Source organism: Ceratotherium simum, chromosome 28 (assembly GCF_057802395.1).
Source record: "Ceratotherium simum simum isolate JZ-2026a chromosome 28, ASM5780239v1, whole genome shotgun sequence".
In the NCBI taxonomy this organism is placed as follows: Eukaryota; Metazoa; Chordata; class Mammalia; order Perissodactyla; family Rhinocerotidae; genus Ceratotherium; species Ceratotherium simum.
The window spans coordinates 26,870,529-26,883,357 of NC_141927.1; the positions used below are offsets into that span (position 1 = coordinate 26,870,529).

Here is a 12,829-nt window from a genome sequence, read left to right on the forward strand (position 1 = left end):
GCTTATTCATTATGGTGAAAGAGGAACTACAGTTTGTTATTGTGGTATTTGCTATTTTATTCTATTTAATCTTGAGTCAGTTTATAAACATTTGGAAAATGATTATGTTCATTGCTTACATTCAAGAATGAAGTAGTATAGAAAGTCTTGGCAAAATCTCACTGCATCTTCTCAAGCCGTGGCTAGTTTTTCTTATCCCAAGTCTGAAAGTGCCCAGGATTTAATGCAAGACATGCTGATGCACACTGTCCCAGCAGCTGCGACCTAATTCTAGATAAGGCTATTCCTTTGTACATTGTAACAAAGCCATTGACTAGATGGCTTGTGCCTTAAAGAAAGAGAAAGAGCTTTATAACCAGCAGGACTGATTCCTTAGTAATATATGAGGATTGCCTTCCAAATATTCCAAAAGAATATGTGTACTTTAGCATGAAACTGTTAATAAATGGAACTTTGGAGCTCGTCAACAGTAGTAGTTCAGGTTTTTTTTAGAAATTATGTAACATGTCTTTAACCACTTATTTGAATTTAATATTTCTGCTTTGTTTTAAATTTATGCTATAGTGTAGTGGTAAATGGTAACAACTCCTATTCTTTCTAGGAGTACACAAAATCTTAACTATTTGAAGTGTTAGAGTAACTTGTAATTGAACTAGTTTGTAACTAATTGAACTTGTAATTGGACTAGTTTTTAATATATTTATTAGTTTAACCGTTGGTTGGGCAGTGTTACAACATCCATCCTCCCTCTCTCCCCATACACACACATACCAGATGTAGTTGAGAAATATTTTGGATTAATAAATTATTATATCTGGATTTTACTAAAACAGTGGTTCTCTCTTGGGGGAACCTGTATATCTAAGAATTCTCTATAGCTGCTTTCTACCCAATATAGCATGTGCAGCATTTGTTCCTTAGCATATATTATAGTGATTGAATTTCTGTTTCTCAAAGTTTTTGATGGAAAGAATTATTGTAGAAGGCACATTTTTTTTTGCAGCTCGACTGCAGGAGACCAGAGTTGCATGCATTACTATGTCTGTTAAACTTCTTGGAAGCAAGCCAGCATGTTATGGTGAGTTTCATGTGTAAGTGGTGAGCCCTTAAAAGGCTTGCACAGTATTACAACTATTCTGAAGAGAGGAAGTGTTAGGAAGCGTTAGGAAATTCAGCAGTACAGCAGCAGCAGCAACAAGCAGCCACAGTGGTGGTAAAGATAGGGCAGGTTCACAGTGAGCGGATTTCACAGGGTGAGGCCGTGAGCACACAGCCTCCCCTCCTGCTGCCTGAGGGAGGCAAACCCAAACTGTCTATTGCGAGATTTTTCTAGTTTCATGTTTATGATGTTCAGTCATGTGATAATACTGTACCATAAGTTGCCAACTTCGCTTTACTCTAGACAGGATCCTTTGCCGCAGTGCTTTTTTTTCCTTTCTTTTTTTTTTTCTTGAAAGAGAAAAAATTGTGCAATGTATGTTTATGCCTACACCATGCCGAGGCGACACTTACTAGTAAATAATCTTTGTATCCCTGAGGTAAGATACTGTTTCTGCTTTCCCTGCACAGTGCTGCTGCAGCACGGAGCTGATCCAAACATTCGGAACACTGACGGGAAATCAGCCCTGGACCTGGCCGATCCCTCAGCCAAAGCTGTCCTCACAGGTAAGGAAACGGAGAGAGAGCTACCGAATTATTGCAGCTGTGGAACTACTAGCTTGATTTTATAAGAGCTTCATGCATTGAATTTTATTTTTTCTACTGATTAAGCTCAACAGATATGTATGCCATTATCTCTACTTTATTATTGATTTCGATATATTAACTGTCTCATTAATTGCTATGCTGTCATAAGCATAAGCAATAAGATTGTTTATTGGAATTTCTGAATTATAGCATTAAATGATGACATACATTATTCACTCGTACTTTGGTTATTTTTTGTGGTTTAGAACATGATTTTCCTATACCTCATCCTCTCAGCTGATTCTTTTGGAGACCTTCGCTATTGAGCAAGCAAGGGTATTTGAATTACTTCATAAAAGTAGTTTTGATCGGAAAGACAACCTGCTGCCTTATTACTTAGCTCAGTAGTTAACTCAAATACCATGCTGCTCCTCCCTTGCCACTCAGTTTATGTTTTTATCATATCGTCTCACTTTTACTATGATAGCTAGGTAGTTTTTAACTGAGGCAATGTATTACCTTTTTACTTCAGATAATGAAAATTTTTGGTTTAAGTATTGGTTTTATTAAGGCACATGTCAAGAAGCGGCAAAGAGGAATTGCTAGAATAGAAAGGATCTGTCATAACAATATAGAAAACACTGCTATAAGTGGTATGATATTGAGCAACTGTTTTCATTGATCTTCATTTGCAAAATGCTGCATTGGATCTATTTTTGTTTTTATTCTGAGCGTCTGAGTTCTGCTGCGTTTGCCTTCTTTTACTTAACTGACCTTTGTTACATGGAGCCTCTCTGTCACTGCGGTGCTAACAGTATTGTTTTAGGTTGTATGAAAGTAAATGACTTCTAGCTTCCTTTTAAATTTGCCCATATTTGAAGAAAATAAATCTTCTCTTCACTTTTAAGTTTAGAGTCCAGGCTGTGCATTTTTAACAAAGACTCTGAGGTGAATGGAAAATGTTTATATACAGAAAGCTTTGAAAATATGTGGAATTTTGCTCAATTACCCTGCATAGAAAGACAACTTCCCACTGTGTTAAAATTGATATAATCTCTGCTAAATCACAATAATATGATTTTTCTCAATTAATGAAAGGTTAGGTGATTTGATTGCTGAATCAGGATAACATGCACCACAGAAATAAAGCTATTTTAGACCAGAGTAGCTAAGAAGAAATTTAAATATAATTATAAAATTTTAAATAATGAAATTAAAATATATAGCCTTAGGCCTGTTGCTTAGGTTCTGCAGCCTTCCGGTCTCGTGTTTTAACAAAGCCCTGGGCAACAATAGCAGCCTTGGAGTGTTATCGTTCGTAGTAGTAGAGGTATATTATAAATGCTGACCAAGACTGTCTCTGTAACTAAGTGTCCTCCCTCTGACCTTTCCTTCTCTCCAACCCTCAGTGTCTGCCTTGTCCATTTGCTAGATTCATTTAGTGCAATACTGCTTTTAGATATACTTTCATTTTTTAAAAAAGCAAAGTTTAAATATAAATTATTAACAACAAGAAGCTATCTCCTAATTTGAAATGAATTTCAGGGGAGATTATATTGGCTGTTGATAGTTGGGCAAAGAGCTTTGGCATAATAACTGCTAGAGACTGAAGATTCCTGGAGGACAGATAACGTATCTATAAACTTGATTTGAAAAGCATCTAGCACTGTGCTTTGCTGAGATAGGAAGATATTAATTCTTCTTGGTCATAATACTGAGTTCATTAATTGTTCTCTTCAGGAATATTTACTGTTTGGAAATGACATACAAGTTTTCAGATATGATTTAAAAGAAAAACATTTTAGTAATAGTAGTTAATTTTGTGGAAAATTTAAGCTAGTAATATTTACACGTTCATGTTATATAATGCAATGAGTTAAGACTTAAATGAAATATGTTCCAAAATGTTTTTCTGCCCATGCAGTTTCTCTTGTAAGCAATTCTTTCCAGTGGAAGTATTATTTCCAAAGCTAAATTAAAAAGATTAAGCATTGATGAAAAGGGAATCTTTTGAAAGGAATGCCTTAATTTAGAATTACTAGAGTATTTTCTGGGTGATGTGTCATTCTTTATTTTTATGCCAGAAACAGTTGTAGTACCATTACTTAATAGTCAAGTTTCTGTTCTTAATTTTTTTTCCTTTTTGGGAATTTAGTTACCAAAGATGACTTTCTAATATCTTTTATGTTACGTCTTGTGCATTAGCCAAAACTGTGTACAGGTATGTATGTATACTCCTTAAAGGAAATTAACAAAGTGAAAATTTCTTTTTACGGGATATTTTAAAAGATGTAAATGAGTAATAACCTCTTCTGCATAAAGAATGCATGGATTTTTACAAAGCTATATAAAACAACATACCCTTAGTTTTACAGTTAAGGGACCACAGCATATAACCATTTGCTTTGGATAGTGCACTTAGGTATTTTGAAGAGAATAATTAATTGGAGAGACTCATCAAACTCTGCTGCTGAGTTATTGAGTTTAGTGAATGATATGCTTAGAAGAAATCTTGAGCGTTATTTGTTGTTGTTGTTGTTAATGACTCTGAAGTTCTGGGCAGTCAACTGAAGGAGGTGGTTTTGTTTGTTTTTTGTTTTTTTGGGAGACAAGGATATGAAAAGTCTAAAACAGCCTATGTAAATTTGATTGAGCAACTTTGGTGTGTTAGAATTATGGATTTTAAGAATTTATTTATTTTGGCCTTTTTTTCCCTAGTTATAAAAAAATACATTCATTGTGGAAATTAAGGAAAATAGGGGAAAGTAGGAAAAAGAAAAAAATCATTCGTAATTCTACCACCTGGAGAGAACATTTTGGTATAGTTTATTTATAACCTTTTTTTGTGAGCACACACCCCACACTCTTCTTTCTATAGTCAAATCAGCCTTATACATATTGCTTAATATTACATGAATATTACCAGAAGGCATTAAATATTCTTCTGCAACATGAATTTATAATGACTTTATAATACCCTTCTATAGATATACTTTAGTTTTTTGAGCTAATCCTCTAGTGTTTGCCATTTAGGTAGGTTGTTTTCAACCTTTATTCTTCCTTGGGAATTTAGAGTCATTTTATCAATTCCATTGGAATTTTGTTTCTTTACCATATTCAGTCTTAGCATCCACAAACATGTTATATCTCTCCATTCCTTACTGAAATATGTGAGGATTTGGAGAATGAGGAGCTTTCCTTTTAAGGGGCTGCAGTGCATGAGGTATTATTTTGGGAGAGCCATATTTAAGTTAAAGGTGGTTGACAAAGGGAATGGTCATTGAAGAGGGTAAGGATGTAGGGGTGTTTGTTAATCATGTAAAGGGGATTCTGTGGGGTATAGTGGGAAGTTGGGTCAGGAGAAGAGGTGACAGCAGGTTGAGACTGAGAGTTTGGAAGAGGATAAATGACCAAATGAGTGTTTATCATGCAGAACCATGGATGAGGAGGATATAAAGTGGATGAGTTTACCTGGTCACAAGGTTACCAAGATCCTTGGTTCCAGCAGTTTCCTAGTAGATTTAGGGCTAAGGGAGTAGGAAAGAAGGATATATTTGCACCGAGGTGTCTCAAGAATAAGCTTTAATCTGGATTCATTACACTTCTGAGGAAATGCTAATCTGTGATTGATGGGCTGGCTCCCAGTCTTTCCAGAATCAGCTGTGGCTCAGGCTAGAGGCAATGTTGAGTGGTCTGGTACGTGCTTGCTGAGCCTGATGTGTTAAAGCAACAAAGTATATCTGTAATCCTACCTCTTTTTTCTACTCCACTGCTTCCTACTGCTTGTTACATAAAACCAAAACCTTCAGCGTGATCAATGAGGACTTAAATGATCTAGACCCTGCATACATAGGTTTGACTGCTAGGCTTTGCTCTAGCCAAACTTTAGGATTCCTTTTTTTCCTCACACTTTGCATCCAACCTGTCAGTAATTCAGGTCTACCATACTTTCAAATCCCCAATCCAACCATTTCTTACCAACTTCACCGCTCCAGCCCTAGTTCACACCTTCGTCATCTTTCTTTCATGACAGCAATAGCCTCATAATGGGCTTCTCTGCCTCCACTTATACTCCACTCAGTTCTCACGGTAGCTGGAGTGGTCTTTCCAAAGCGTAAATCAGCCCTATGATTAGAAAATTCTTTAATATATTTTCATTACCCCTGAATAAAATCCAAACTCTTTAACCATAGCCTACCATGATCTGGCCCCTGCATTGCGTGTCTCTGATCTTGTCTTCTACTGTGTTCTCCCTTGATCTCTGCTTCAGCCACAGCTGGATGCTTGCTGTTCCTCAAACAGATCAAGCCCTTCTCTGTGTCTGAACTAACACATACTATTTACTGAAATTGGAACACTACCCCAGAACTTCACATGGTTCATCAGTCAAATCTCAACTCAAATGTTTACTCCTCAGAGAAGCCTTCTGGTCCTCAGTCCCATTAGCTTACTTTATTTTCCTGATGGATTTATTGATATCTTTTATCAATAAAATTATCAAAAATAATTGCATTTTTTTTTGTTGTTATTTGTTTGCCCCAGTAGAATGAGAGCTTTGCAAGGATTTGGACTCTTGTCTGTCTTGCTTACTTCATTGTGCCCAGGACTTAGACAAGAACATAAAACGATTAAATAAACAAATAGGTCTATGGTCTGATTACTGGTAACTGAGGGCAGCATATTTTTCAGGTCCTACAAAAATACTCATTAACCATTAATTATTTGACATCTCATGCCATATTGTAATAATAGTCTTATTAAATTTTCTACTTCCTAAAAATTGTTTTGAATTGCTTATGGTCATGTGCACCTCTTAAAACATAGTACATTTAAATAAATTTTTAAATTGATGTGATGGGTGAGGTGTGTACTGAGCCTTTTATTAACAGATTTCTTAGATAGCTCCTTTGAGAACATTCCAATTCTGGAAAGATGAAACTTCCTGCAGCTGTGACATTAGACTTCCACATGTCAAACCAGGGCCTAATTTTTACTCTTTTCTTTTGGTCATTGCTCTATTAATGCGCTGTTCTGCACATTAGCTGTACTACAGTGTAGCATATTGCATATCACGTGTAGCATATTTTTACTATCAGCCTACATGATTAAAGACAGATTTCTCATGTCTTTAATTTGAACTTGAGGAATTATTTTTATCAGTTATTAGAAAGTCTGATAGTACAATATGCCTCTTAGAAAATAAACCATAAGAGGAAATACCTTACTTTTTTAAAAAAGGCTATATGTTTATATACCTCAGTTTTATTAGGGGAAAATTATTGTTATATTAAGATGGATTCCTGATTTAAAAAGAATTTTCTTTAGTTTTAAAGCAAGAAAGTTAAAACTTGTCATTGAAATAAAAGTGTGACTACTCAATTTTAAAGATATGTTGAAAATGTTAATCCCTTAACTGATTGTTAAGAAAATTTTATTAATGGTTTGATCTGTCTGTAATTTTGAATGTGAGGAGAAAAATTTAAGGTTTTTGTTATTAAAAGTGATTTAAACACTTTTTTTGAAACCTTATGTGAAAATAATTTGGGAGAGGAATATAAAACTAGTACCTTTTTTAAAAGACCATATCTAACATGGGTCACATTGATTTAAAATTTAAAGTGTAATTTGCACGTTTAACAAACAGGTCAAAGATTTACCTGAAAGCAGTTATTTTTTTTAGCACCTATTTAATTTGTTTAGGAGTTTTTATTGAATTGTTTTTTAGATTACTTGCAGTAAACCAAACTTTTTATTAGGAGTTAGCTTTATGTAAAATACATAATAATAATAAATTAGTAAGAAAGTAGTAATAATAATAAATAATAAAAAATAACATAATAAAAATAATAATAAAGTAATACTAATAATAGCTCTTAACTCCTGAGTGTTTATACAAGCCACGCAGTGTTCTAAGGGCATTGAATCCTCACAACACCAGGAGATACATATTATCGTTGTGCCTATTTTTACAGATTCAGAGGTTAAGTTACTTTTGAAAGGTTCACATAGTCATTAAGGGAAATCATTGAGCTTTGAATTCATGCAGTTTGGCTCCAGAGTCAGTGCTCTTATATATGCAGAATCAGATTTTTTACCTACTCATTCTTTAGAAGGATGTGGTGGAAAACATGTTTGAAAAATTGGACTGACTCATAAACTCAGAGTTTAAAATCCAACCTGTTAATATAATATTTCTCTACTTTCTTAGCTTAAAGGTTGTTCTTTTCAAAAAAAAAAAAAAAAAAAGAAAATTTACCTGATTAATATTACCTGCAAGAGGGCCGGCCCCATGGCTTAGCGGTTAAGTGCACACGCTCCGCTACTGGCGGCCCGGGTTCGGATCCCGGGCGTGCACCGTCGCACGGCTTCTCCGGCCATGCTGAGGACGCGTCCCACATACGGCAACTAGAAGGCTGTGCAAATATGACATACAACTATCTAGTGGGACTTTGGGGGAAAAAAAAAAAAGAGGAGGATTGGCAATAGATGTTAGCTCAGAGCCGGTCTTCCTCAGCAAAAAGAGGAGAATTAGCATGGATGTTAGCTCAGGGCTGATCTTCCTCACAAACAAACAAACAAACAAACAAACAAACAAATAAATAAATAAATAAATAAATAAAACTGTTTTAAAAAAATATTACCTGCAAGATTTATCGTTATATTATTATAATCAAATGAATTAATTGGGTAATATATTGATTTTTCCAACTAGATAAATGCTATTCTTGTCTTTGTTCTCTAGTCCATAGGCTTGAATAACATTCATTTGAACCATTAAAAAAAAACATATTTAGAATCTATGAGGAAAGATGTAATATTCAAAATGTTTGAACTTTTCATAGATAAGAGGCAGCTCAAATAATGTAAGTAAGCAAGCCTTATATGAGTTACAGGCAGTTACATATATAAGTGAAGTGGGAGGGAATAGAAACTTTTTCTATTTAGGTAACCCAGCACTCTAGTATTTCAAGCTCTTCCCATCAACTTTTTTGTGTAATTAAAGCCAACAGGCTTACATCATTAAAACTAGAATTATCTTTCAACTCATCAGAAATGACATATTTGTGAAGCATGATAACTTGGTAGTGTATACCCTGAGAGCAGCTGTCATTTCCCCCAGTAAACTATAGCAACCTTATAGCGTTGCCATTGCAATTTGTGTTAGAGCTTCACCTACAGCCAAATTGTTACTTTAAATGGTTCTTTTAAAATTTCTTATAATAAAGTAATTACTATTAACATTTACTTTTTTAAAATAGCATGTGCAACATTAGAATTTATTAATGCTTTGATAGTATAAGGGTTAATCGCTCTATTCTTTGAAATTTTTGTTAAACTTTTATTTTGCCTAATTGTAGATTCACATGCAGTTATAAGAAATAATACAGAGAGGTCTCCTGTACCCTCTGTATTGTTTTCCCTTAGTGGTAACATCTTGCAAAACTATAGTATGGTATCAAAACCAGGATGTTGACATTGATACAGTCAAGATACAAAACATTCCCATCAGGAGAGATATTGTTCTATAGTTTTCCCTGCTTGTAATACCTTTATCTGTTTTGGTATTAAGGTAATGCTGGCTTCATAGAATGAGTTAGGAAGTGTTCCATCTGCTTTTATTTTCTGGAGGAGATCGTTTTCTGGAAGAGATTATTTCTTCTTTAAATGTTGGGTAGAATTCACCAGTGAAGCCATCTGGGCCTGGTACTTTCTTTTTTGGAAGATTATTATTGATTCAATTTCTTTAATAGATATAGGGCTAATATGGTTATATATTTCTCCTTGTGTGAGTTTTGGTAGTTTGTATCTTTCAAGGAATTGGTCAATTTCATCTAAGTTGACAGATTTCTGTGTATAGAGTTGTTTGTAGTTTTTACAGCTTTTGATGTCTGCAGGATTTGTAGTGATATCCCGTTTCATCGGTATAATCGGTAACTTGTGTTTTCTCTTCTTTGTTATCATTGTTGCCTAGAAGTTTGTCAATTTTATTGATCTTTTCAAAGAATCAAGTCTTTATTTCATTGATTTTTTTTCCTCTCTTTTCTGTTTTCAATTTCATTATTTTCTGTTCATATGTTTATTATTTCCTTCTGCTTACTTTGGGCTTATATCACTCTTTTTCTAGGTTCTTGAGGTGGTAGCTTAGAAGATTGATTTGAGATTTTTCTTCTTTTCTGATGTATTCATTTAGTGCTATAAATTTCCCTCTTAGTACTACTTAGTAACTACAGTTAGTATCCCACAAATTTTGATATCTTCTATTTTTATTTTCATTCATTTCAATGTATCCTTTTTTAATTCTCTGAGACTTCCTCTTTAACCCATGAATTATTTAGTAAACGTATGTTGTTTAGATTCTAAATGTTTGTAGATTTTCCTGTTGCCTTTCTGATACTTCTTTCTAGTTTGATTCCTTTGTGGTAGGACAACACTCTATGCTTTCAGTTCTTTTCGTTTTTAAATTTTCGTTTTATGGCCCAGAAGGTGATCTATTTTGGTATATGTCCGATGGGCACGTGAAAAGAATGTGTTTTTGGCTGTTGTTGGATGGAGTGTTCTATAAATGTCTTTTAGATCCTCTTGGTTGATGGTGTTGAGTTCTTCCATGTCTTTGCTGATTTTCCCAACATAGCCTTGACTGATATTGTGGGAGGGGAGGAGGAGTGGTCTTGTTGCCATAGGGCTGTAGTGCAAGTCTGTGACAGTCCATGGTCTCCACTGACACTGTAGTGAGGAGGGGCTCATTATTACCTGGAAGAGAGGAAAGACCTGGATCCCAGTGAGCCTGCATCTCTAGGCTCATCGCTAGGCCTTTGCTTCAAGAGTGGGGGTGGGACCACAGGTTTTTTATTTTTGTTTTTGGGGTTTTCTTGGTAGTTTTTGGCTGGAATAGACTTGATATTGTCTAAAGCTTTTCTCTCTTACTAGGCTGTCCTATTCCTGGTCCTTTGGCTAGAGAGAGCAGGCTTTTTTTTTTTTTGTCTGCACCTATTGATGTTTCTGGGTTTCCAGTTTCTTCAGCTCTTAAGGGTGTATATATGGGGCAAAAAGGACCTGAGAACTCACCACGATATTGTTTCATGGGTACTAAGATCCATAACTGGTCTGTCTTCTGTCTACCTCTGAGAGTGTTGTGATGTTTCTTTTATATATAATGCTCAAGTTTTTTAGGTGTACTTAGTGGGAAGAATAGGGAAAAGTACATCTACTCCATTTTCCTAGAAGTAGAAGTCTTGAAATTATTTTTAATCAGTCATTACTATCTGGAACCAGTCATTACTCATATGGATACTCTGAGGTTTTAAGCATCGAGTATAACTGCATAAACAGTAGGAATTTTTGTGGCATACCTGTTTTTCTAAATCTACCTGCTGATCAGAAACCTAGATTTAAGCAACTGTGAGTTATGAGGAAGAGTATTGGACCCTCAGTACTATTCACACAGTACTGCAGAGAACACAGTTGTTTAATGCTTTAGCTTTTTTAACTGGAAAAAAAAGCAAAATTATGATTTTAGTATTTACAGTTGAAATAATTGTGACTAAAAGTAAAAGTTATAAACAACCTGCTGCTTTATCAGTTGGTAACTGGTAGAGAAGCCCATAGTCCCCTCTTCCATGATCTTCTTTCTCTGCTGTACATTAATTCCATTTACTCTTTGGCTCAGCCCTAGGGTTGGAATAGCCCAGCAGCCAGTATTTTCCTAATTTGTCTAATTTAGAAGAATTATTTTTCTGAAGCTTTAAAAAAACAATAAACATATGGCATGAGGTTTTTATTATTTAAAAAATGAGGTGTCATTAAGTGGTGGTTTAAAGGGAATAATAGGTAATTATTTAGGATCAAAGAGGCCCCATAATTAACTTAGTGCTGGAGAATTTACTGGTGGAATTTCTACAGACTGCCATCTTTTCCTGCTGTACGCCAGCTCTGTCAGTGTCCCTGTCTTATGTTACTCATTCATAAGGCTGAGGAAATGATGAGGAGCAGGATATGATTCAAAAGATAACATTGATCTCAAGCAAAAGCCTTCTTTGACCAGATACCTACTTCTATGCCTGGCGTTTTCCAAGCAGTACTGTCCTTATACATTTCACATCTTTCCATTTGCTGTTTAAGCTGATGTCAGTGAGGAACATGTGCTAGCTGGGAGGAAGAGGCTAACTAGATGTGTATACCCATTTGCTTAGGGAGCAATTTAGCGAAGCTTTGGAATTAGGAGGGCTGTTGATGGCCCTAGGGGTCACAGTGCTTTTCTCAACCCTTTTTATGCTATACAGAAGAGCAGCAGGTTTATGGCTAGACTGCAAGCCTGCAGCATTGGCTCTACAGCACAGTTACAAGAATTTTGGAATCAAGAATATCTGCATTAGAATCCCATTTCTACTGCTTACTAGTTGTGTAAACTTGGGAAAGTTACTTTGCCTTTCTAAGCCTCAGTTTCCTACATTTTCTCATTTAGAGAGTGGAAATGATAATACTTAGTTCTGGGGTTGTATATGGAATAAATTTATTTGAAAGCACTTAGTGCATGATACATAGGAAACACCCAATAAATTGTATCTTATTAATAGTGAGCTTGTTTTTTGCTTCATTTGACTTTCAGTATCATCAACTCAGTTTTTCAGAGGCTTGTCAACAGTTTGTAATTTTCCTTCTTATTTTATCCTTATCTTTAGGTTAGTGCTTCTCCAAGTGTTATCGCTGGATCAACAACATTGACAACTTGGGAACTTGTTAGAAATGCACCTTTTCAGGCCCTATCCCAAACTTACTGTATCAGAAATCCTGGGGTGGGACCCTACAATCTGTGTTTTACAATAAGTCCTCTGGGTGGTTCTGGTGCAAGCTCAAATTTGAGAACTTTGGGTTATCCACCAGTTCGTCTCTAAAGGACGGGAAAGGAAAGTTCCAATAACCAAGTTTGCTGTTTGATAGTACCTTTGATGAGAATCATGAAAGTGTGTTGAAACATTCTGAAATGTTTAGAAGTTATCTATGATTTTAACTGATCCATCATACCCGGGATAATTGGAGATCACCATTCTTAAATACAAAGTAGTTCTATGGTTCAAAAAAAATGTTGAAAGACGTTTTAGATATCATCAAGGAGACTTTTGAAAACATAACAGAACAAAACAGT

The 12,829-nt window shown here is 35.2% G+C and overlaps 1 protein-coding gene across 2 annotated transcripts in view; it reads left to right on the top strand.

The window, feature by feature from the left end:
* The window catches only part of TNKS (tankyrase), a 215,563-nt gene that overhangs the window by 65,432 nt on the left and 137,302 nt on the right, over positions 1-12,829 (top strand). Inside the window, exons 3-4 of one of the 2 annotated variants that reach the window (XM_087418475.1) lie at positions 1,004-1,078; positions 1,570-1,665. In XM_087418475.1, coding sequence (XP_087274601.1) covers positions 1,004-1,078; positions 1,570-1,665 — 171 coding nt within the window. The remainder of the gene's footprint in view (positions 1-1,003; positions 1,079-1,569; positions 1,666-12,829) is intronic. The other variant, XM_004428812.3, reaches the window with a different exon arrangement.